General features: G+C 43.8%; 1 protein-coding gene across 3 annotated transcripts in view; it reads right to left on the bottom strand.

Annotated features, from left to right (window-relative positions):
* Nucleotides 1–6,658: 6,658 nt before the first annotated feature.
* Nucleotides 6,659–26,703, bottom strand: part of ECH1 (enoyl-CoA hydratase 1) — a 51,210-nt gene continuing 31,165 nt past the window's right edge. Inside the window, exons 1-10 of one of the 3 annotated variants that reach the window (XM_056537853.1) lie at nt 26,309–26,445; nt 23,794–23,956; nt 22,130–22,218; nt 19,181–19,305; nt 17,903–17,951; nt 17,762–17,826; nt 14,098–14,168; nt 11,765–11,836; nt 7,323–7,473; nt 6,662–7,252 (exon numbers count right to left, since the gene is read on the bottom strand). In XM_056537853.1, coding sequence (XP_056393828.1) covers nt 7,148–7,252; nt 7,323–7,473; nt 11,765–11,836; nt 14,098–14,168; nt 17,762–17,826; nt 17,903–17,951; nt 19,181–19,305; nt 22,130–22,218; nt 23,794–23,924 — 858 coding nt within the window. In that variant the 5' untranslated portion in view covers nt 23,925–23,956; nt 26,309–26,445 and the 3' untranslated portion in view covers nt 6,662–7,147. Of the gene's footprint in view, nt 7,253–7,322; nt 7,474–11,764; nt 11,837–14,097; nt 14,169–17,761; nt 17,827–17,902; nt 17,952–19,180; nt 19,306–22,129; nt 22,219–23,793; nt 23,957–26,308; nt 26,446–26,703 lie in introns of those variants that run through there. The other 2 variants (XM_056537852.1, XM_056537851.1) reach the window with 2 other exon arrangements.

Raw genomic sequence — 26,703 nt, 5'->3', positions numbered from 1 at the left:
GGGCTCCGACTTTCTTGTATCATGTTTGCCTCTTTCATGTCAGCATCTTCTTGACAGTCTGATACATGCCTGGTGCGACCGGACGGTGTCTTTCCTTGATAGGTGGGCTGTCACCTGTGAGTATTCGGTGCTGGATCATTGAAGTCTGCCCGAAGTCTGTGGGGTGCTTGCTGAAAGCCTCATGGTACCTCTTGGCGACATTGATGATCCCATTGACTCGGTCCCTTGGGGTAGTGTTGTCTCCAACCTGGAGTTGCACCAACTAGGGCTCTGGAAGGCTCACACTGGATCCTTCGGCCACTTGAGTTGCATGCTGTCGGGCCACCAGACGTTCTGTCACAATGTCCTTCGACTCTAGGAGGTACAGCTGAGCTACATGAGTGTATTTGGGTAAAACAGTAGCAGAATCAGACAGATTTACTAACTGCACCGGGACTCTCCCGTTGGTGACAGTGACAAGGCTTCTCGCAGTTCAGACAAGAGGATGATCTTCTAGTTGCATAGGTTCCAGCAGGGCCTGATTCTTGACTCCGGGACGTGCACGACACCAGATAATAGTCTCTGCATAGGGTTGTAAGGTCAACAACCTGATGTCTTATACTCATACTCGGCAGATTTAATCTTGCTTGTTGGCAAACTTCTGATCCACCTGTAGAACTTTCAAGTGGTGCTGCGCAGTCTGCTGGCCTGAAGGGGACAGATGGGGAAGAGAGGCATGCAAGGCTTCTAATATTTCAGCAAAACAATTTTTCATAATGTTCATCCCCAATATAAACTTGGCAGATCCCTTATCTGTCACATTAGTTACAATCACTCCCGGCCCAGTAAGTACATGCTTTTCCAACTGAATAGTTGGCTCCCAGTATCCATGTCTGGGGATTGGTTGCCTATTACCTGCTACTACACTGAAATTGACATCATCAGACTCACACAGCAGACTAGCATCCCAATGCTGATAGAAAACACTTTTAGGTATGGTAGACACTTGTGACCCTGTATTTATCAACACCTCTAATGGTACAGCTTCTGCAATAACTTTTACAAAGGGGCAGGAGGCGATATAAAGTGAGAGTCCTGATTTAGGTTGTTCAGGGATTGGACCTGGTGACTGTTTTCCTGAGGGCCGGTCCTCGACGTCAGGGTAAATCCCAGCACTGCATTTTCCAATTGTTACAATAGGTGCAAAAAGGTCTCTGAGTCCCCAAATATCAATTGGCTGGAGGTTTACGGTAACTGGGATTGCGGGGAGCAGGTGCAGGGGCAAGTTTCCTGGGTAAGGGTGGTTCATGGTCAGATGGCAAGTTCCTTAACAGCATTGGTCAATTGCTCAATGTCCTGCTTAAGGCTTTGTAGATCTAAGGCTGCGGTGACTGGCAAAGTGGGTTGCACTGGGGCGGGGACAGGGGACATGTGTGTGGTACTGTTAAGAGCACAGACATTTTAATCTTACATCTATGTACACCTCTGTATAGCATAAACAACATATGCACATGCAAGACTTGAAGTAAGCTTGGGCTTTTGTTTTAATGGGCTCCGTGTAAGCACTAATACCACAGTGAAGATGACAAAATGCCCCTCTCCATATACAAAATTCTTCATTGCAGATCAAAGCTTCTGTTTTATGATACAAAGCTCCAAATCCCCTGCCTTCCCCTGATAAAATAACATCTGCCTGCAGGCATATACAGGAATATCGGTCTCAGTTATCTCTATTATAGGTCCATATGCAGTGAGCTTCCCCTAGTGCTGGCAAAACAGGTTCAATAATCAGATAAAAATGATAAGACTTTAGTGATGTCTTTCCAATGATTTATGGAGACAGCAGAATCTCCAGTGCAGTCGATTATGCATCAAGACTCAATGACACAAGTCAAAAAGTAACCCCCCCCTTTATATAATATAGTGCCACAAATTGCTCCCTTAATCCAATAAGAACCAATGGGGCTGCAGACAACAGGTGCATTTTTCTGCACTCAATTCTGTCAAACAGTTGTCATAAAAAATTATTATCTTTACGTGACTCAAAGATTGGGTAAAGTTCAGTGTGTGTGGGTGGAAAGAGAGCAATAGTTGAAAGGCGTCAAGTCTAAATATTGCTAACAGGGGTGTAATCTTCTTAATAAGGATTTAAAGCCAGACAAGTGTCAGTGTTATCATGTCCCTCACTTTGTGATATTTATGGCTCTGGTGTCTCCTTATATGAGTGGCCAGATAAAGACAACTGCTACATCTCCATCTCCTGATTCACTAAACTATATAGAAGTTTTCAATCAGTGTATATAAATAGACAAGAAATTGAAACATTATAGCACATTAAAGGGGTACTCCGCTGCTCAGTGTTTGGAACAAACTGTTCCGAACACTGGAGCAGGCGCCGGGAGCTTGTGACCACATAGCCCCGCCCCTCATGACATCATACCCCACCCCCTCAATGTAAGTCTATGGGAGGGGGCGTGACGGCAGTCATGCCCCCTCCCATAGACTAGCAATGAGGGGGGCGGGGCATGATGCCATGAGGGGCAGGGCTATGACGTCACAAGCACCCGGCGCCGGCTCCAGCATTCGGAACAGTTTGTTCCAGACATTGAGCAACAGAGTACCCCTTTAAAGCTTTTGATACAATTCAGTTTTTCCATCTAAAAAGCCGTTTACTTTAAACTCAGAGAAAGCCTGTGAGTCCTGCTTCCCCTGCCCACTTATAAAACCTTTGAGTTCTGTTTTCTCGCCCATTCACATAGAAAGCTTTAGAATAACCCCAGACTCTGAGAAAAGGGATTTAGGGGGATCATAATTTAAGAAGACTTAAACGTAGGAAGACGTAATAGAGCTGCAGGTAATGCTGGCAGAATGCTTGGGTGTATAGGGAGAGGTATTAGCAGTAGAGAGGTAAGAGCTCATGGGTGTATAGGGAGAGGTATACGCAGAGAAGAGGGAAAAGCTCATGGGTGTATAGGGAAAGGTATTGGCAGTAGAGAGGGAAGAGCTCATGGGTGTATAGGGAGAGGTATTAGCAGTAGAGAGGGAAGAGCTCATGGGTGTATAGGGAGAGGTATAGCAGTGGAGAGGTAAGAGCTCATGGGTGTATAGGGAGACATATTAGCAGTGGAGAGGGAAGAGCTCATGGGTGTATAGGGAGAGGTATTAGCAGTGGAGAGGGAAGAGCTCATGGGTATATAGGGAGAGGTTTTAGCAGTGGAGAGGGAAGAGCTCATGGGTTTATAGGGAGAGGTATTAGCAGTAGAGAGGGAAGAGCTCATGGGTGTATAGGGAGAGGTATTAGCAGTGGAGAGGGAAGAGCTCATGGGTATATAGGGAGAGGTTTTAGCAGTGGAGAGGGAAGAGCTCATGGGTTTATAGGGAGAGGTATTAGCAGTAGAGAGGGAAGAGCTCATGGGTTTATAGGGAGAGGTATTAGCAGTAGAGAGGGAAGAGCTCATGGGTTTATAGGCAGAGGTATTAGCAGTAGAGAGGGAAGAGCTCATGGGTGTATACGGAGATAGGGGATATGATAGAAAATTTTAAATACATAAATAAAATCAACACGGTAAAGGAGGAGAGGGTATTTAAAAGAAGTGAGTGTGTTGGATTTAATGAGAGTGTGTTGGATACATGGAATAGCCTTCCTGCAGAGGTGGTATCTGCTAGTGCAGTGAAGGAGTTTAAGCATGTATGGGATAAACATAAGGCTATCCTTCATACAATATACACTCAGGGACTTTTCATCAGAATATTAGGCAGACTAGATGGGCTGAAAGGTTCTTCTCTGCTGACACCTCCTATGTTTCTTTGTGTTTAATGCTTTCGTAAACCACTCAGAAAAAGCCTGTGAGTCCTGCTTTCTCTGCCCACTCAGAGCAACTTTTCTAGTCCTGCTACCTTAGTTCATTCAGAGAACACCTTTTTGTGTATAGGTGGTGGGATGGAGCATTTATTCTACTTTTTACATGAAAAACACTTGGAGGCTGACTGACATCCCTGATATGTCATCTACTGATTGGAAGAATGTAACAGATTACTTCTCTACATCTGGGGTCAGGCATTAGAGACATTCTACTGCCGTGCTTCCAAACCAAAAGGCTGTCTGGCCATGCTGGGAGTTGTAGTTTTACAACAGCTGGAGTCATACTGGTTGGGAAACATTTTTCTAATGTAATACACATTTACACAGGGGGGGGGGGGGAGATTCAGATCGCTTCTTTCATTTTTAAAAAGCCCTCTGTAAAATGAAAGAAGCAATCTGATTGGTTGCTATGGGCAACTGGGCAATTTTTCATCTGGAAAGGTTTTGATAAATCTCCCCCTGTGTCTATTATACTTCAGTTTAACTAAAAGTACACCAGTCACCATGAAAATGTCATCTAGGCTATGAGGATAATGTTATAGAGCAGAATGATATATATCTTTGTGGGAAAAGATTCGGTATAACTTGCACCTTATTCATTATGTCAATCGTTCCATGCTTCGAAGTCCAGTGGGCGGTCCTGTTATTGAGTGACACCGTCCACTGGACTCCTAAGAATGGAAAGAGCAGGGATACTAATCAAGGTTACAAATTATACTAAGGCAATGGTAGTGCTGGAATAGAAAGGTTTACAAAGCCGTTACGAGGAGGAGACAGATGTTCAAAATTGCTGAATCGGGAAGGTTTTTGGATTCTTATGTTTGATACCTCGTATCCCAAAGGCATGAATCATAAGCTAGATTTGGTTATGAGTTATTGAAGCTTCTTTCGTTTTCTTTTTTTGTATTTTCTGTTTTTTAATATGTTGTACATTCACCCCAGTATAGGTGGAGCTACTTGCATCTATGACTAAGGCCCAGTAGGGCGGAAACGTGTCAGAGGGGGAAGTTTTTACCTCGAACATGTTGGATTGCACCTTTTGTACCTTGTGGATTTTAATGGATTAAAATATCTGGACGTTTACCAGTGCTGTGACTACTTTGGATTTTCTATGTTATACTAAAGGTTTGCCCACAAAGATATATATCAATAGGCTTAGCTCTTCCGGCTTTATAAAATGATTCAGATAGAATAGATAAAAATGTTATGGTGAGTTTAGGTTATTATTAGGGACATCTCCAGCCAACACCTGCTTTAGATGTTAGAGAGCAGCTGGCTCATTACTACAATTCCCAGAATACCAGAATACATTGCTTCCAATTAGGACTTCCAATCACAGTCCTTCCACAGGATTCTTTCCAGTTTGCCTTCCATAGTTGTGCCCCAACCAAAGCTGGTTGTGAAAATACCCTAAATGAAGCATTCTGTGGATGCTCTACAATGAACCTGCAGCAGATCCTCAGCATGTGAATATACCCCTACACCAGGGGCGGATACAAACAGCAGAGGGCCCCAAAAAAAAAAAAAAAAAATGAATAATAATAAATAAATAAAGTACTATGCCATAAATTTGCACTGCAACTCACATTAATCTGCAGCATTAGGTAGGCAGCAGTTCCCCCACATTAGGTAGCATAGTTTCCCCACAATAGGTAGCATAGTGTGAGGAAAATCAGCTTGTTATATGTTTTTATCCACATTTTCATATACTCCTTTTATATTTTATACTCCATCTTGTATATCATCAGCCATGTTGTCTATAATCTGCCATCTTGTCTGTATTTCTTTAATTATGAACTTATCATGAACTTCAATAGGAATTATAGCCAGGAAACATATTCAAGGTTACAATTGCTGGGCTTACAGGAAAGCTTCAAGGCCATTTAGTTTGAAGTCTTCTTTCCTGCTTATGAGATGAGACATAGGTTTGTAACTGCGTATAATTTGACAGTGTGCCAGCTTCTCTCTTGTGTGCTATAAGAATCTTGGTCTCTGTAGTAAGCTCAGAAGAGTCTATATACAGCTGGAGTCTGTGTCATTCATTCTTCTTCTAGACGAGTCACTTAACTACCGATTCGGAATCAAACAACATATTTGAAGGAATCCATTGAATTCCCTAACAATAGTTTCTCCACATTAGGTAGCAGATTACCCACATTAGGTAGAATAGTTTCCCCACATTAGGTAGCATACCCCCCCAACACACAGACAGACAACACACGGGTCTGCGTAGGGATGACACTTGCGCGACGTCCCTTGTCAGTCCCAGGTCGGCCAGCTGCAGACTCACTGTCTAAATTGCCCGTTGCACTATTATGCGACGCAGCGCTTTAGAACAGTGAGCAACGGCAGCGCAGCGAAGGGTGGTGGGCCCCCTCACACGCTGGCCCCATGTGTGTACACACACACACACACACACATTATCCGTCTCTCTCAGATATAGATAGATATATATATATATATATATATATATATATATATCTCTCTATCTCAGGAGTGTGTGGGCTGGGGAAAGGTGGTGACTTGGGCTGTAGTGGCTGGTCAGAAGTGATGACATCACTCAAGGAGTGAGAATTGAGCTCTAGAGACAAGATCCAGCCAAGACTTCTGTGACAGGACAATGTGTTGCCTTTGGAAGGAGGGAGGAGCCAGGGAGCTGCTGAGACAATACTACAATAAAAATGAAAGAACTACACAACTTTCTGTCAAGGGGAAGTCAAGCAAAAGCATGTCAAAGCCAGTACAAAGTGGGATAACACTATATTAGAAAGTTTCATGTCTTGAAGCGATAGAAGATTATATTAAAATGAAACTGATACTGGAAGACCTTCAATGTGCAATTTATAAATAAAACCTATAAAATAAAATATATGGATTCTACCCCCATCGACATAAACTTTGTAATAGTACACAAAAGAACTACCAGTTGTGTAGGAAATTCTATTAAAAACAAGAAATGTCTGCAGGAATAAACAAATCGCAGCTTACTTTAGAGATGGTGCCACCTCAATTGTATTAAAATTATTACGGAGGGGAAGTATTCTGGAAATGGTCATTTAAATCAAGGACGTTTATTTTAGAAATGTTTTTTTTTTTTGCAGAGCAAATATGGGCACTTTTTTTTTTTATGCGTATGCTGTAATGGTTTATACACTTCTTTCTGATATAAAGGCATTAACAGCTGTTCTATAACTCCTCACTATCGATCAGCAGGAAAGAGATTTTGCACTCGTGTCGGACACTTTAGCTATCGCACGTCTTTGCCATCCAGCCAGATGCATCAATCCCCTTTAATTCAGACAACTCCTACAGTTTAGAAAATGTGACGTCTTTTGGGGTCTTCTTCTGCAAAGCGGCCTGTGCAGATGCCATGATGTCCTGGGTTTGTAGCATACTCATGTTCCAGGTGGCCTGAGACACAGATAGAACAGGGTTACCTGACTGTAATAACCGAGGTCCAAATGACAGAATGATCACTCACCATGTAATTCAGACTCTCCTGCACCGAGTGATCCCGAGAATACACCAAATTCACTTTAGTTCCTTGCACAGCAACAGGGCTCTTGCTGGCAATCTCAGTGGCCAACTCAAAGGCAGCACTAAGTAGGGAGGACTTGTCAGGGAACACCCGGCTGAAGGGGAGAAAAAGAAATCTAATGTTAAAAAGGGGCTTTTGAGATCAGAAAAAATTACGCATTCATTTTAAACTCTGCAGCCCACACCATTTGACCTTTGAGATTTTTGATGCATTTTCAATGTAAATTTTGATAGACATCAATATGTAAATATGTTTTCAAGTTTAAATTAAATATTATTAATTCACATTTTGTTATGTTACTGCATTGTGCTAAAATAAACAAAAAATTATAAATAAATAAATAATGCCCCCACCCTCAATCATCCTGCACTCATAAGAATGTGAAAACAGAATTTTAAAAATTAGGGCAAATTTTGGGTAGGGTCACACACAGCACTTCCGCAGAGTATTTGATGCTGCGGATGCGCTTCTGGGATTTAGAGTGTCTTCAGAGCGAGCTCCCTGCTGCAGCTGGGTAGCTCTGTGTGTCAGCTCGCGACTGGCGGTGGGAAATCAGTCGCTATGAGCAGATACACAGAGCTACAGGGAGCTCGCTCTGCGACTGACAGCAGTGCATCCACAGCGTCAAAAACACTGTGGATGTGCTGTGTGTGACACTACCCTTAAAAAGAAATAGCTAAAATTTCACATGGAGGTATGTATTCAGACCCTTTGCTGTGACACTTGAAATTTATCTCTGGCTCCTCCCATTTCTCTTGGGCATCTATGAGATGTTTCTACAGCTTTATTGGAGACATCTGTGGTAAATTCAGCCGATCAAACATGAGAAGGGAAAATGTAGCCCTGTCTATAAGGTCTCACAGCTGACAAAAACTACTTTAGTTTTAGCAAAATGTCTTTGTGACAACAATCCATATTTTTTTCAAAATACAACATGACAATGGCACCCGTCATATTAGGCAGCAGTTAGTCAGTTCTTGAAGTTGATGTGCTGGACAGGCATAAAGGTCAGAAGGCCCAATTTGTGATGGCTAAGATGGCTGGGTCATAGCATCTCCAAAACAGCTGGTTTTGTGGGGTATGTAAAAGCTTGTATCACCAGTGCTGCACCAAGGTCTGTGGAAATGCCCACTATGCTGCACTACTATAAGTACTGTGTTTCCCTGAAAATACACCTTCCCCGGAAATAAGCCCTAGCTGGATTATCAGGCCCTACCCCGAAAATTATCAGGCCCTACCCCGAAAATAAGACCTAGGCAATGCCCGGGCTGCAAATGAAAGGCTGATGATAGGCTGAGCCCACTGTCATGTAAGAAGCCGGCCGGCTTCTTACATGACAGTGGGCTCAGCCTATCATCGGCAGAGGCGGAACATCACTGCGGCCGGTGATAGACTGAAGGCTCTGTGACGTCTCAAAATCAGGAAGCAGCAAGAACAGCGGAGAACGGTGACGCCGGTTCCTTAGCAACGGGGGAACGGAGGACGAAGGCAAGTTAAAGTTTGTTTTTTAATATTTGCAGCCCGGGCACAGGAATGCAAAGTACAGCGCAGCGGCTGATAATTATTTGGCGGGGGGGGGGGGGGAGAGAAGCAGCGCTCGCGGTTGACATACGATACGATTAGTCCCCCGGTGTGGGGTGCAGCACTGGGCTGATAAACTGGCGGGGGTGGTGGTGTACGTTGGGGGGCAATGTATGTTGTTCAATGTACATGCCGTAAATAAATAAGCCCTACCCTGAAAATAATCCCTAGTGTGTTTTTTGTAACTAAAATAAGTATCAGACCCGGTCTTATTTTTGGAGAAACACGGTACCTTTCCCTGTATTTGGGTATTCCAAAAGGTAAAAACACTACAATTCAAAATATACAGTATGTGCTGAGAAGGACTTGTTTGAATAAAAATATATATGTGATGCTTCAACCTATATATAGCATACTTGTATCAAAGATATGATAAAAAGATGAAACCATGAGAGGGAGGCCAGCAGCGTTCCTCAGTGTTGTAGTAGAAAGTAATATATTCAGAAAAAGAGCTAATGCATGGAAAGCAATGTTTATGATGATGATGATATAGCGGAGCGCCGCGGCTGTAAGTAATCTTGATGAACAGTCTGTTAAAGGGGTACTCCGGTAGAAAACTTTATTTTATTTATTTTTTTAAATCAACTGGTGCCAGAAAGTTAAATAGATTTGTAAATGACTTCTATTAAAAAATCCTAATCCTTCCAGTACTTGTAGCTGCTGAATACTACAGAGGAAATTCTTTTCTTTTTTTTTCTTTTTTTTTCCTCCCAGAGATCTTTTTTTATTAAAATTTTTCAAAAAGTACAAACAGCGAGGTATTCCTGGGGTATACAAAATAGAAAACAGAAATAAAGAATAAACAGAACATACAACAGTGTATCAAACAGAAAGGAAAATCTGTCTTGAGTACAATTCAGGTGTCATTCAACAATTTGATATCATCCTAATATATTTCGACAAAAATTTTCTAACATTTTCTTCTGCCTATGATGGTAGATAATGCCCTGTAAGTGTGGATATATATGCGTACAGGCGGTAGGGGGGTGAATATGTGAGTACAGGCTTAGTTGTATGTAGGGGGGTGAATATGGGAGGGAGTGGGGTAGACTGGAGAACGCTTCAGAGCGGGAAATATTTTGTAACCCTAGAATAGTTGGACGGAAGCCACAGCGACCATTTAGTCAAAAATGCTTGATGAGTGCAATTGCCTAGGGAGATCACTTTTTCAAATGAGCAAGTAAAGTTTATAGCAGCTATTCCATCTGTCAAGCCTGGCACAGTAGGTGACTTCCAGTATCTAAGTATTACTGTTTTCATAATTGCGGAAATTCTTTTCTTTTTGGAACACAGTGCTCTCTGCTGACATCATGACCACAGTGCTCTCTGCTGACATCATGACCACAGTGCTCTCTGCTGACATCATGACCACAGTGCTCTCTGCTGACATCATGACCACAGTGCTCTCTGCTGACATCATGACCACAGTGCTCTCTGCTGACATCTCTGTCCATAGCAGCATATGTTTGCTATGGGGATTTTCTCCTACTCTGGACAGTTCTTAAAATGGACAGAGATGTCAGCAGAGAGCACTGTGCTCATGATTCAGCAGAGAGCTCTGTGTTCCAAAAAGAAAAGAATTTCCTCTGTAGTATTCAGAAGCTAATAAGTACTGGAAGGATTAAGATTTTTTAATAGAAGTAATTTACAAATCTGATTAACTTTCTGGCACCAGTTAATAATAATAAAATAAATAAAAAATTATGTTTTCCACCGGTGTACCCCTTTAACTATATCAGAAGAGCAGACTTGTTCCTAGTGAGGTTGTGCTGTGCTGTTGGAGCTGTATAGTCCAGGGATCCTCTGTTGTGTCTTGAGCGAGTGTGCAGCGGGAGATCGCCCTGGCCGGTGGCGTCTCAACCGAACTGCTGCCAACTTCCGAATTGCTCGATGTTACTAGCAGTAGTAACGTCACTACAGTGGCTGTGGAGGTCCAAAATGCCTTCGGCATTTTGGACCTCCACAGCCACTGTAGTGACGTCACTACTGCTAGTAACATCGAGCTATTTGGTTTTGTGGGGTGTTCCCAGTATACAGAGGTTAGCACTAGGGATCGACCGATATCGATTTTTTAGGGCTGATACCGATAACTTATACCGATATTCTGGTATAAGTTATCGGCTATTTCCCCCCACCCCCATCCGGCCCCGCAGAAGCCGCTGCAGACCAATGATTTAAAGCGGGCGCTTTAAATCAATGAACTGCAGCGGCTTTTGCAGGGCCAGAGACCACCGCCGCCACCCGCTTCTCTCCCCCTGCCTGTCTTGGGGTTCCCCTAGTCCAACCACCGCCGCTGCCCCATTGCCTACCCCATAGCCGGTTTTATAATTACCTGTTCCTGGGGTCTGCGCTACTTCTGGCTCCGGCGGCATCCTAAGCTGCCACTGTGCGCACTAACGGTGACGTTGTGTTGTGGTGTCATTGACGGTGTCATTGCGCTGCGCAGCACGCCGCAGGAGCCAGAAGTAGCCCAGTAATTATAAAACCGGGGATGGGGAAGGCAATGGGGCAGCGGTGGTCTTAGGCCGGGGAGGCGGGGCATTATCGGCAAGGTAATTGCCAATACCGATAATGTCCTAAATCGTGAATACCGGCCGATAATATCGGCCAAACCGATAATCGGTCGATCCCTAGTTAGCACCTACAAAAAGTGCTTCAAGGAAGGACAACAAAGAAGTCATCATAGATATTCTGGGCCGGACACTTGTCGCACATAAAATGAAGCGAGATTTCTCAAAACAAGGACAAAGAACTGTGAACAGGAGACACATCGTGAAATGAAGAATGAAGCGACGCTGCAGTACCTGACTAGTCCGCTGCTTAAGGCCTCATCTGACATCATCTTCCTAGCGGTAAAGGCCAGCTCATTCACCAAGCTACAGAGGAAGAAGAGACTCTTTAATCACTTATACAGACTAATACCATGACCCCCTATACAGAAACCAGAAGACACTGCTCTGACCGCCCCAATACATAGAAGGTTTACTGCAGGGAAATGCATCATGGAGTCTAGTGGCGCTTCCATGAAGATTTGCAGACAGCACATCCTAGGAAGGTTTGTCTATTTATAATGGTTCCAGCTCTATTTTTCTGATGCAAAGCTTCAAACCCCCAGCATACACATAACATATAGCTTCTACTACAGGGAGCTTAGAACTTTCTACATATACTGTCGTATGGCAGGTGTTTTACCTATAAAATTATGCAGTCGGCGCAATGGCGCGCCCTTGTGGTGGCTTATATAACTTTGGCCTTGCTGGGGATCTGGAGCTCCATATCAGAAAAGCAAAACTCTAAAAAACTATAAAGATATGTTTGGAAAATGATCAGAATAGAACTTTAACCTCTCAAGGACCCCAGTTTTTTTTTATTTTTGCACTTTCGTATTTTCCACCTCCCCTTCTAAATATCAGAACGCTTTAAATTTTGCACTTACAGACCCATATGAGGGCTTATTTTTTGCACCACTAAGTGTAGTTTATACAATCATTTCACCACTAAATTTATGGCGAAACCAGAAAAAAATATTTGTCGGCCAAAATTAAAAAAAAAACAAAAACAAAAACTAATTTTGTAACTTTTGGAGGCTTCCAATTCTACACAGTGCACTTTTCAGTAAAAAGTTACATCATATCTATATTCTGTAGGTCCATACGGTTACAAGAATGCCTAATTTATATATTTTTTATTTTATTTTACTACAAAAAAAAATAATAACCTCATGCACCAAAATTAGTATGTGTAAAATTGTCATCTCGTAACCCCTATAACTTTTTACATTTTTCCGTATACGGGGCGGTACGAGGGCTCATTTTTTTGCACCGTGATCTGAAGTTTTTATCTGTACCATTTTTTGCTTTGATGTTCTGTACTCTTTACCTGCACCAGGGTTACCTGTTCCTTTGGACACCAGGTGAGGGCGGCTCCATTTTATTTTTTTAGGACCCTGTGTACTGTACAGGACCCTGAAGAAGCTCCTGTCCTCTACATAGACAGTGATTACAGCTCCCAGCAGATCTTTCTTACTGTTATATGTAAGGACTTGCTTTATCTATATTAGTTATCTACAAATTTTGTTTTATCCTCACTTTTTCCTATTTTTGGATGACATTTTGGTGGCTTCAGAACCAATTACAGTGACCCCTCGACATACAATCATTTCAGCATACGATCACCTCTCAGAGGCCATCGCATGTTGAAGGCAGCATCAACATACGATGCTTTTGTATGTCGGGGCCATCGCATAAACGGCTATCCGGCAGCACAGACTGCTTCAGCTGCCACCGGATAGCTGTTTACGGTGCCCTGTGTGGTCCGGTGATGGTCACTTACCTGTCCTCGGGGCTCCGGAACGTCCTCTTCGGGCTCCAAAGCATTGCCGTCGCTCTCCGTCGTCATCACATCGCTGTGCATGCCGTCCTGTCACCCAATAGGAGCGACGTGCGTGCGCAGCGACGTGATGACGGCGATGAAGAACAACGATCCCGGCCAGCAGAGACGTCCGGAGCGGCGGGGACACCCCGGGGACGCGGCAGCAGTGATGGAGGGCGTCATCCAGGGTAGCAGTGACGGGTCCGGAGCGGCGGGGACAGGTGAGTATAACTTCCTATACTTTACATTGCACGGATCCCGCAACATACGATGGTTCATTTGGAACGAATTACCATCATATGTTGAGGGACCACTGTACCAGGTCTCCATAGAGTTATGGTCTTAACATACAATGGTCGTCCTGGAACCAATATATATTGTAACTTGAGGGACCACTGTGTGTAAGAGTATATACATCTCTATATCTCATTGTAAAGCTGGGTTCACACATAGTATTCTGGTAATGTATTTTATCCTAAACCAGGAGGCAGTCCAAAACACAGAAACAGGTGTAAACCTTTTCATTGTCTTTTTTTTTTTTTTCTGTGTTGGATCCACTCCTGGTTTTGGCTAAAACTACTACTTGTTAATTAACCCAGTGTTTTCAAACCAATGTGCCTCCAGCTGTTGCAAATCTACAACTTCCAGAATGCCTTGAAAGACAAAGGCTGTTTGGGCATGCTGGGAGTTGTAACAGCTAGAGGCGCCCTAGTTAAAAAAACACTACAGTAACCAGTAATTCCTATACTAAAACACTTTTACATACCTTCTGCTCCCAATAATGTTCGGCAGGCGCTGCAAGGTTCCCACATCAGCAGCCAAACCCACATCCACCTCCTGCAAAAAGAGACTATTATTTAATTATATAGAAAGATAAAAGAAAAAAACTATAGTAAAGTAGTAGCCTATACTGCAGACAATAATGTGTTCTGGGGCCTATACAAAAAAAATATGTATACATATATCTATATCTATACATACGCAGACACCACCAAGATACATATAGCCCCAAGTAAACAAAAACAACAGGTAATGCTGGGACACCAAAATGCTGCAAGGTGTATACAAGCAAGTGCTGACTATGCTTCTTTGGATGAAGTAAAAGCAGACTCTGAAACAAGACAGGTCAGGTGTGCCCCCTACATGCTAGTAATGTTTGATATTCTTCAGCACTCCGAATCACGTCCCCCAACCCTAGCATTCATACCCCTTTTTGCTACAAAGTTCCTGACTATTCAGTGAAAAGTAGTAAAAAGTAAAATCCCTACATCTTGGTAACTAGGAGGCATACCAAAATAAAAAAATAAAAACACAATAGAAATCATGGCACTTGAGGCTGAAAGGTATAATAGTAAAAATCTTAGGCCCTCCCTTATTGCTTTAAAGGGGTACTCTGCCCCTAGACATCTTATCCTGTATCCAAAGGATAGGGGATAAGATGTCTGATCACAGGAGTACCGCCGCTGGGGACCCCCGCTATCTCGGATGCGGCACCCCAGACATCCGAAGCACGGTGCAAACTTTTCTCTGTGCCGGATGACTGGCAGTGCGGGGCAGAGACTCGTGATGTTACGGCCACGCCCCCTCAATGCAAGTATATGGGAGGGGGCCTGACGTGGCCATGACGCCACAAGCCTCCGGCACTGCATCAGATTCTCTAAACGAACGCCGGGTGTAGCAGGGAGATCAAGGGGTCCCCCTTTGGATAGGGTATATGGATAAGATGTCTAGGGGTGGAGTACCACTTTAAAAAGGCCTCTGAAAGATAAAAGAAGCAATCTGATTGGTTTCTATGGTCAACCTTTTCTCTTCACAGGTTTTAATAAATCTTCCCAAAAACCCCAAATGTCAAACTAAAGAAAAGTCAGCAATTAGAGAGGACCTGAGACTATTTATTTGTATTATACCTTGTAGCTTCAAGTGCCATGATTTCAAGTGTGTTTTTCCTTTTTTGGAATGCCTCCTAGTTACCAAGATGTAGGTATTTTACTGGTGACTACTTTTCACTGAATAATCTTATAGCAAAAAGGGGTATGAATGCTGGGATTAGGGTATGTGATTCGGAGTGCTGTAAAACAATCAAACATTATTAACATGTGGGTTGCATGCCTGACCAGTCTTGTTTCAGAGTTTGCAATAAGGGTCCCTTGACATATGTGCGTTGTCCGGCAGTGTAGCCCTCTGGCGCTGTAGAAAAAGCACCAGAGAGAAACTGACTGCAGATGTATTAGAATGGGACAGTTCACATTCATTTCGGAGATCTCAAGTTGAATGCCAGATGGTGAAACACGTCGCATAGGGGAGTATCTTGCTGTGTTCCCCGGTTTGGGCTGCACAATAATGAATGCCAGATCCTTAACAACTGATGTCAAAGGATGCACTTTTCTCATCAGTTGTGACATAAGTTGCAGCGAGTTTAGGCTTTGTTCACTGAGCCGGGCATATGTAAACACTGCCTAAGTTCATCCAAAGAAGCATAGTCCAAGGCAGCACTTCCAAATGCTTGTATACACCTAGCATTTCTTTTTCGTTTAAATGGGCACTGTCAGATATAAAAACTTTTTATATGTTGTACATCTGGGCAAAACAATCTTTTTTTTTTTAAATATACTTCTTTTTAAAAAAAATCACATTTTATTAAAGAAAACTGCCTTTGAAAATCCCACCACTAGGGGTCCCCATACCTCCTGGGACACTGATGACTCCCACAGCAGCATAAGGGTGTCAAAGGGTCATGGACACAAGATGGCTGATTGACAAGGCCGCCGGAGGAACACAGCCTGCAGAAACACTGCTGTAACAAAGAGTTCTACCAAACATGTACCTACAACTCCAAGCATGCCTGGACAGTCATAGGATGTCTGGGCTGGGAGTTGTAATTTTGTAAAAGCTGTAGGCACACAGCTGAAGACAACACTGCTGTAAAAAGAGTTATCCAAACAGTGTTCCTCCAACTATTCCAAAACTACAAGTCCCAGCATTACAGGACTGCCTAAGGATGATACACGTGAATGACATAGAATCACATATAAAATGTATGCATAAAAAAAAAACAAAAAAAAACACTGTACTTTTAGCACTAAACCTTTATTTAAGTTATACACTCGCCATATTGTCTTTGGTACAGGCAATCTCCAATAATCATTGTGTGTGTGTGTGTGTGAAACCAGAGAGGAAAGGGTTACAAAGCAGAGCTGCCAGGCTCCCGAGAGCAGTGAGTCAGCAGAGTGAGAGGAGGTGGGAGGAGTCACAGTGCAGGCAAGAGACGGACATGCCCCTTCCATTTGAGACAATTGAAAAGACATTGAGAAGCCGTAATATGCTATTTTTTTTTGTGAAATATCGGTGATTGCTACATAAAAATGACATGCACATGATCAGGATTAGGTACTGAGTAACATATAACAGTTTTTTTTGTGGGATCTCGCAGGTACACTTTAAAGGGGAATTCCAGAATTTTTTCTTATTTGACTATGCTACAGGGGCTGTAAAGTTAGTGTAGTTCATAATATAGTGTCTGTACCTGTGTGTGACCGTTTTCTCACAATTAAGTGATTTTCACCGCAATATTTATTTTTATCAGCATACAAAATGTTGTCTCAGATTTTTCCCAGCTTGCAATGCGGCCGAGACCTGACTCACTAGCCAGCTGATGACAGGGAGCCTGTCTGCTTCAATGGTTGGAGGGATCCCTTGGTGGGAGAGAGATAACTCTGCAACAGCTGTAGGCACCCTGATTGAAAACCACAGGTCTTTTGAATGGATGCAGCTCATTTATGTTTCAATGGGTGGGGTGGCTGATGTGTTGGAGGGAGGAAAATGGAATTATGGGATTTGTAGGCAAAGAAGAAAAGTCAAACAGGAAATGCCAGTTCACAAAAAGCTAGTCACAGTGTTATTGTAATCTCACAACATAGCCATTTAGCCCAAGGACAAGTGCAGATCCTTCCTAAGCATGTCCATTACTGTCTGGTAGGTACATACTAAAATCACCTTATGGTGGAGAACCCCTTTAAGTGTACTTGGGGCTATACTTATATAGAGAGTGTCTGCATATGTATAGAAGAACGGTTTAAGGCCATTTTCCTGTACAGACCTGATGAAGGGACAGGTTTGGCCCCAGAAACGCATTGTCTGCAATACAGGCTACTACTATAGTTGGAACCTACTCTACTCATGTAGCACCTGTGCTGCAGGGAGGCCCAACAAGTGATGCACCAGTATCTAGCAGGTTAAATGGCCTGCAGCAGAGTTATATCTAATGCCGGCCCCTGCTGGCGGGTGACAACTGCAGACAGCAGCCGGAATCCACTGTGTACGGAGTGGGGTAAGCACTCGAATCTATTCAATACAATCCGGCCCAACATTTGATATACATGTAAATAAAATGTAAGTAAAGGGTTAACGAATGAGCCAGAAGGGTCTCTTACCTTTACTTGAAAAAAGGCATCTTGGGAACAGTAGCGGATATCACAGGCAGTAGCCAGATCTACACCTGATGAGATACATGTCATAAAGTATTATTAACAGTATAATGTGTTTCTCTCAGTGTTATCCATGTGTTGTCTCACCTCCTCCAATGCAACCATTGTGAACCGCTGCAATGACAGGCTTTGTGCACTACAAAGGAAGAATACGGAGTTAGCATGGAGCCTAAAGGGATTGTCAAGGGTTAATAAACATGGCCGATTTCTTCCAGAAAGGGCAACACATCTGTCCAAGGAATCTACTGGAGTGAATGAGGTTGAGCTGTTATACCACACACAACCTGTGGACAGGTGTGGCGCTGTTTTCCAAATAAATCAGTCATGGATGGCTAAAGTAACCCATGAAGTGAATTCTTAACTAACACAAACCTCCCCTTCCGTTTAAAGTAAAATGACCATAATAAAGCTCTTTATCATTTTGTTCAAATCCAATCCCCTTATAGGAAGGTGACCCCTCCGGGGAAAAATACCCTAAACCAAAGACCCACCTAAAATATAGCTTTTATTAGTTCCATTTAAAAGATTTATTTTTGATTCAAACACAAAGTTTAAAATCGTCAGGTAGTGTGGTGAGGCACTTCCAGTTTCAGCCCACTAGGTGGTGTTATTATATAGGTCTCAACTTGTGATGCCGGTTAGCATTAAAGGGGTTATCCAGGGAAAAACTTTATTTATTTTTTTTTTTTTATATCAACTGGCTCCAGAAAGTTAAACAGATTTGTAAATTACTTCTATTAAAAAAATCTTTATCCTTCCAATAATTATCAGCTGCTGAAGTTGAGCTGTTGTTTTCTGTCTGACGACAGTGCTCTCTGCTGACATCTCTGCTTGTCTCGGGAACTGCACAAAGTAGAAGAGGTTTGCTATGGGGATTTGCTTATAAACTGGGCGTTTCCCGAGACAGGTGTCATCAGAGAGCACTTAGACAGAAAAGAACAACTCAACTTCAGAAGCTCATAAGTACTGAAAGGATTAAGATTTTTTAATAGAAGTAATTTACAAATCTGTTTAACTTTCTGGAGCCAGTTGATGATATATATATATATATATATATATATATATATATATATATATATATCAAGTTTTTTCTTGGATAACCCCTTTAATTTATCCAGCATATGTGTACTTTCTTGTTGAGATGGTCTTAAAACCGCACACCTAGCCTTAAAGTTTCGCTATATAACTAGCTTTCTCAAAAGGACATACCCGGTGTCCTTTTGAGAAAGCTAGTTATCTAGCGAAACTTTAAAGTGTTAAAAATGGATTGACCCCCTGCATTCCCCACCCACCCCCAGGAAATAGGTCTCATATTAGTCTCCTCCAGTTATCCTCAAAGTCTATTTTCTATAAAGGAACACAAACCTTCTCAATAACAGAAAAAGATTCCTGATATTCACAAATCTTCTTGCGAATATTCCAGGCAATTCTTGCAGCATCCTCCTCCTGCGGCTGTAAAAAGTCACTTGCCAGATCCATGAGATCGATCCCTGCCGAAGAGAAACCATATTAAAGGGGTATTCCAGGAAAAAAAATGTTTTTTATATATATATCAACTGGCTCCAGAAAGTTAAACAGATTTGTAAAGGACTTCTATTAAAAAATCTTAATCCTTCCAATAATTATCAGCTGCTGAAGTTGAGTTGTTCTTTTCTGTCTGCCAACAGTGCTCTCTGCTCAGGAACTGCACAGAGTAGAAGAGGTTTTCTATGGGGATTTGCTTCTACTGTGGACAGTTCCCGAGACAGGTGTCATCAGAGAGCACTTAGACAGAAAAGAACAACTCAACTTCAGCAGCTCATAAGTACTGAAAGGATTAAGATTTTTAATAGAAGTAATTTACAAATCTGTTTAACTCTCTGGAGCCAGTTGATATATATGTGACCGGTCGTCCCGGAGTCCTATTGGCTCTAGCCTTTTTCACTTCCTGCAATACAGACACGCAGGAATGGCGTGCAATCTCTATTACTGTGGAAGCATCCATTGAGTGTCCTGCCTTAGCCCCTGCCCCCTTTTTAGTTATGAATTGTGTATTGATTATTAATTAATCTGTTTGTGTAGCTTTTTCATGCGGCCTGCACATCTGCACAAGCACTTGGACGGATATATCCTCCCCTTATATGAATGCACTTTACTGCACTTGCACTTTATTGTATATTATTATGTTGTATTATGTGTTTATTGACTTTTACTGTATACTTGATTGTTCAATTTGGATTGTATATTTAAACCTCTCACTTCGGTCACTTCACATGCTTGAGAAAGGCTGGAATACCCCTTTAAGTATTTCAAAGCAGAGAACTTGCAGGAGCGGGCGGTTCTAAGTATTGTGCGGGCGGGAGTGGGCGGTCACAGAACATACAGTGGGTCCCGCAAAGTCCTGCAAATCTCTAAAATGGAACAGGAAGATGATAAAATGGCACAAGGGGGGGGGGGCAATAAAAATGCACAGGCAGGCTATATCTAAAAGCTGTAACAAAATGTTTGCGGCAGCGGGCGGGATTGGTCACATGTTACGGGAGCAGGACACACACGTTGCAGGAGCAGGCTGTAATGGTCAGAAATCCAGCGGGGGCGGGCAGGAACGAGATCAAGAAAACGGTCCTGTGCTCTATATCCAAAGGCATATGTATTATAGAGGCAGGCCATGCAGATGCTAGAGGGCCCGTGAATAGAGGATGCCAAGACCTAGCGGGTCCTATTCCCTTTGGGTAGCGATAGCTCCTCCCTCCAAAGGAACTTCATTATCAGTGACCACAGGTGTAGTGAATTGTTCATGGAGGAGGCAGAAACAAATATTAAAAGGAAAACTGTCAGCCTGCTCCCCCCGCACTAACCAGTGGTACTGGCTGGTAGCACAGGGGACACTGATCAGTTTGATGACTACTGTGCCTGGATCCGCCCTGCTGTTCCGCTGAAATGTTTGTTTTTCTATGTATGCTAATCAGGTGGTAACTGCCACTCTGACGCCAAAGTCGCTAGTCCACAGCACCGCGCAGCTCATCAATATTCCTCCCTCCGCCTCTCCCTCTTCTCCCCACTCTGTAATGAAGAGGGAGAGGAGGAATATTGATGAGCTGGGCGGCGCTGACTTTAGAGTGCCAGTTATCCCACCAATTAGCAACTAATTAGCATACACAGAAAATCGAAGATTTTGGCTGAACGGCAGGGCGGATCCGGGCACGGTAGGCATCAAACTGATCAGCGTCCCCCGCACTACCAGCCAGTACTGCTGGTTAGTGCCAGGGGGAACAAGCTGACAGTTTTCCTTTAAAGGAGTAGTGTAGTGAAATATAACTTATCTATCTAAAGGATAGATGATAAGTTATAGATCGTGGTGGGGGGTACAGGGCCACGGCAGTCCGCAGAAAGCCCCGTGCCGACCCTGCAGGAAGCCACAGCAGACACGCCCCCTCCATGTATCTCTATGGGATGCAGGGACGGAATGCCCCCTTCCTGCAGGCTGCCGCGGACCCGTACAGGAGATTGCGGGGGGTCCCAGCTATCTATCTTTCAGATAGGGGAGAAGTTATATTCCACTACAGGTATTCCTTTAGGCCATTCTCTCCTGCATGGCAAAATACAGTAGTAAAATTCTTCTCTTTTCTACAGTATTTGTTCTCTTGTATGTACGGGTGTCGCTTTGTTATGTGCATGAACCCTGGAGCCGGGAGCTTGTGACATCACACCCCCTCAATGCAAGCCTATGGGAGGGGGCGTGACAGCGGGGGCATGATGTCACAAGCTCCCGGCTCCAGCGTTCAACAGCCGTCATGCCCCCTCCCATAGACTTGCATTGAGGGGGTGGGGTGTGACATCATGAGGGGGCGGGGCTATAACATCACGAGCTCCCGGCTCCAGCGTTCAGAACAGTCTGTTCCAAACGCTGAGCAGCGGAGTACCCCTTTAATGTTTTTACAATGGAACTTTTTCAGGATCCATCAGCCTTCCATTAATTTGGTTCACCAAGAGACAAATGATGGGGCTGAGACTCCTTTAAGCTTTTCTTTGCAAAGCATGGCACCCAAAGACGAGTTCTGTACTAAATAAATTTTTTATTTTTTTTTTAAAACAGCAACTCTGTCCTATTGGGGTGAAAGGGAGTTGGGAAGTGGCGCTGTGTTTTTCCAGTAAACATGGTGGTCGCGGCACTGTGAACCTTTTCCAGTGCGGTGACCACTTCTTTCTAAGGATCGGTAGTGGTCACTGCGGTCAGACATAAGATTTATGATCCAGCACCTCTTCATATAAGAATGCTGTCCCTTACGGCAGGCTCTGTATTACACATAAATAAATCCTGGGCATAGTACTGACCTGATGTGAACATTTTCCCGGCTCCAGAAATGACAACTGCCCTACAATTGGAGTCTTCTCCGAGAGCCTGAAAGCAAACCACCATCTCCCTGTAGGAGAAATGGACATTACTATTATTTTTCCAACAATTTACTGTGGGTACATTATCCGATTTTTGGGCCAAAGCCGACAGTCTTCCAGTGTCTGCCTTCAGGGGACCAGGACCCAAGGGCAGCATATGTTTTCGATGGGGATTTTCTCCTACTCTGGACAGTTCTTAAAATCGACAGAGATGTCAGCAGAGAGCTCTGTGTTCCAAAAAGAAAATAATTTTCTCTGTAGTATTCAGCAGCTAATAAGTACTGGAAGGATTAAGATTTTTTAATAGAAGTAATTTACAAATCTGTTCTGGCACCAGTTGATTTAAAAATAAAAATTAAATAAAATAACATTTTCCACCGCAGTACCCCTTTAACTCCCCTAAAATAAGGGACACCCGATGGACTCCATTCAGGTCAGTAGGACTAGCCTTACCTGTCTTTGATTCTCTGAGAAAAGTTTTGTTAAAGTAAGGTTGGAGGCTAGTTAAAAGGGGTACTCTGGTGGAATTTTTTTTTTTAATAAATCAATTGGTGCTAAAAAGTTATATAGATTTGCTCCTACTTTACACAATTCCTAACATGGACAGAGGTGTCAGCAGAGAGCACTGTGGTCAGACAGAAAAGAACTTCACAACTTCCTGTGGAGCATACAGCAGCTAAGTACTGGAAGGATTAATTTTTTTTGTAATAGAAGTAATTTACAAATCTGTTAAATTTTCTAGCACCAGTTCATTATTTAAAAAAATAAAAAATAAAATTAAAAAAGGTTTACCCCCCCCCCCCCCCGATATACATTAATGGCATAACTACATATCTGTTATCCACAACAATCTTCATAAGAAGGCCACCTGACCCTCACCCCACCTTATAAGACAACACCTGACCCTCACCCCACCATATAAGACAACACCTGACCCTCACCCCAGCATATAAGACAACACCTGACCCTCACCCCACCATATAAGACAACACCTGACCCTCACCCCACCATATAAGACAACACCTGACCCTCACCCCACCATATAAGACAACACCTGACCCTCACCCCACCATATAAGACAACACCTGACCCTCACCCCACCATATAAGAAAACAAACACCTGACCCTCACCCCACCATATAAGACAACACCTGACCCTCACCCCACCATATAAGACAACACCTGACCCTCACCCCACCATATAAGACAACACCTGACCCTCACCCCACCATATAAGACAACACCTGACCCTCACCCCACCATATAAGACAACACCTGACCCTCACCCCACCATATAAGACAACACCTGACCCTCACCCCACCTTATAAGACAACACCTGACCCTAACCCCACCTTATAAGTCAACACCTGACCCTCACCCCACCATATAAGACAACACCTGACCCTCACCCCACCAGGGAAACAATGGAGAACTGGCTGTATGGGTCCCCACCAGAAAGTGGTCATGCCTTGTGTCTCGGGTGGAAATATCCCTTAGGGGAGCATATGTAATGTCTAGGGTTGGCTTTACTCTTTACAGCACCACAGCATATGTTAGCACTACAGATATCAATAATGATGATGATGAAAACGGAGCTCAGTACCTCCAGAAAGCCTTGTTCATTGCATTTCTCTTCTCTGGACGGTTTATCTCCACGTGGAACACGTGGTCCGCTGGTGTGGTGACTTTCAGAGTTTCATAGCTGTAGGAGGACAGTCCCGCCTCTGCAGACATATTTCGGAGACCTAGAACCACCTTGTGGAGGTCTGAGGATCAAAGGGAGCGCAATGTCACTGCAACATCAACGTCTTATTATCATTAAAGGGGTATTCCAGGCAAAACCTTTTTTTATATTTCAACTGGCTCCAGAAAGTTAAACAGATTTGTAAATTACTTCTATTAAAAAATCTTAATCCTTTCAGTACTTATGAGCTTCTGAAGTTAAGGTTGTTCTTTTCTGTCTAAGTGCTCTCTGATGACATGTGTCTCGGGAAACGCCCAATTTAGAAGCAAATCCCCATAGCAAACCTCTTCTAAACTGGGCATTTCCCGAGACAGGTGTCATTAGAGAGCACTTAGACAGAAAAGAACAACCTTAACTTCAGAAGCTCATAAGTACTGAAAGGATTAAGATTTTTTTAATAGAATTAATTTACAAATATGTTTAACTTTCTGGAGCCAGTTGATATATATAAAAAAGTTTTTGCCTGGAATACCTCTTTAAGCATATGTTTAAATCGTACGGACCGACATAATACAGATAACGTGCAATTTTTACCGAAAAGTGCCCTGCGTAGAAACTGAAGCCCCCAAAAGATGCAAAATGACAGTTTTTTTTGGGGGGGGGGCACACAATTTTTTATTCATATTGGTAAAACAAGTTGTGTCCTTACAAAGTACAATTGGTGGCGTAAAAAAACAAACCCTCATAAGAATCTGTAGATGAGAAATTTAAAGGGGTTATCCACCATAAGGGGATTTTAATAGTACGTACCTGGCAGAACTGGGTATTTCCTGTTGAATTCCGTTCTCTAAACTACACTTCCCATAGTTTGTAAGTATGAGGTCACTTTCCTCCCTCCCACACATCAACCACCCCAGCCATTGAAACTCACCAGTGATCCCTTCAAAGAAATACACCAGTGTTTTCTAACCAGGGTGCCTACAGCTGTTGCAAAATGATCTCTCTCCCACCCAGTGGTCGCTCCACCCATTGAAGCAGGACAGACTCCCTCTGATCATCTGACTAGTGATGTCAGATCTCGGCACACTGCAACCTGGGAAAACCCAAGACCTGAGTCATTTTGTATGCTGTTAAAAATAAATATTGGGGCGATAATCACAGAAGAATTGTGAGAAAACCGTCACACACAGGTACAGACACTATATTATGTACTACACTAACTTTACAGCCCCTGTAGCATAGTCAAATAAAAAAACTTCCTGGAATACCCCTTTAAAGCGTTATGGGTGTTAGAAGGAGAGGAGGAAAAAAAATAATTAAAAAACCTGACATCCATTCTGTATTCCCCTTATTGCATTGTTTCCCAACCAGGGTGCCTCCAGCTGTTGAAAAACTACAACTCCCAGCATGCTCAGACAGCCAAAGGCTACTTCAGATTCACAACTACAACTCCCAGCATGCCTGGACAGCCAAAGGCTACATCAGATGCAAAACTACAACTCCTGGCACGTCAGGACATGTTTGGATTTGTAGATTTGCAATAGCTGGAGAACCACAGGTTGGAGACCACTGATTTGTGTCCCTACATTCCTAGTAGATCAGCAGGGGAGGGGGTCCTTATATTATGTAGGGGTCTTACATGGACGATTCATGTACCTTGACAGCTGCCTCTGGATCGTGAGTCAATGTAACAAAGTATCTGGGCTAAAGTTCAGCGCAAGAGGGGAGGGAGCGGTGGTGGCGACAAAGTCTGCAAGTGCAAAGTGTGCAGGGGATGTATACATGTACAAGCACACACTTTTATATGTTTGTCCTTAGAGCAGTGTTTCCCAACCAGTGTGCCTCCAGCTGTTGCAAAACTACAACCCCCAGCACAGCCGGACGGCCTTTGGCTACAGTGTTTCCCAACCAGGGTGCCTCCAGCTGTTGCAAAACTACAACCCCCAGCACGCCCGGACAGTGTTTCCCAACCAGGGTGCCTCCAGCTGTTGCAAAACTACAACCCCCAGCATGCCTGGACAGCCTTCGGCTACAGTGTTTCCCAACCAGGGTGCCTCCAGCTGTTGCAAAACTACAACTCCCAGCACGCCCGGACAGCCTTTGGCTGTCCGGGCATGCTGGAAGTTGTAGTTTTGCAACAGCTGGAGGCCCCCTGGTTGGGAAACACAGCATCAGGGTATCATCCAAGGTTTAATATTATGACATCACTTCCATGTATACAAATATTTAGAAAGCACTGGAGGGGACAGAATGGGAACGGAGGGGCCCCATGACAGGGGTATTATGCGGGCAGGTAGGGGTTAAATGTGAGTAGGTTAGAGGAGGGAGCTAGGGAAGCTTTTAGTGAGGGAGTAGGGAGGAGTTAAGGAGGGTATATAGGATAGGGGATTTGTGCGGGGGGCCACAATCTGCGTGGCTGAAGAAGTGTCCCTACCTGTGCCATGGCAGACATGGAGGCGATTCTGCGGCGCGTGCGGGATGAGGTCCTCCGGTGCGGCTCCCAGTGGCTGGAGGACGCGCTCCCATCCCTCACCGCCTCTCCGGTGCTTTCGGCGGGGGAGTCCGGGCCCCGTTCTACCTGTCACCTGCTGCTTCGCCTATTCCCAGATGCCGACGGGTGAGTCCTTCTCCAGCCGCTTCCTGACGTGGGTCCGGAGCGTCGGGCGGGGGGGCAGTCCGGACAGGCACCCCTCGGTCGGCCTGTTGTGAGGAGCGGTGCGGGGCGTGCTGTCGGCGTGTCCCAGGGCCTCAGTGAGGGACCGGCGCGTGGTGCGGCCCGCTCTGGAGGGCGGGCCCGGCGCAGATCCGAAGCTGCTGCTTCCTCTGCCC

Source organism: Hyla sarda, chromosome 9 (assembly GCF_029499605.1).
Source record: "Hyla sarda isolate aHylSar1 chromosome 9, aHylSar1.hap1, whole genome shotgun sequence".
In the NCBI taxonomy this organism is placed as follows: domain Eukaryota; kingdom Metazoa; phylum Chordata; class Amphibia; order Anura; family Hylidae; genus Hyla; species Hyla sarda.
The sequence above is the reverse complement of the archived record's forward strand: the minus strand, read 5'-3'. Positions and strand labels throughout refer to the sequence as shown.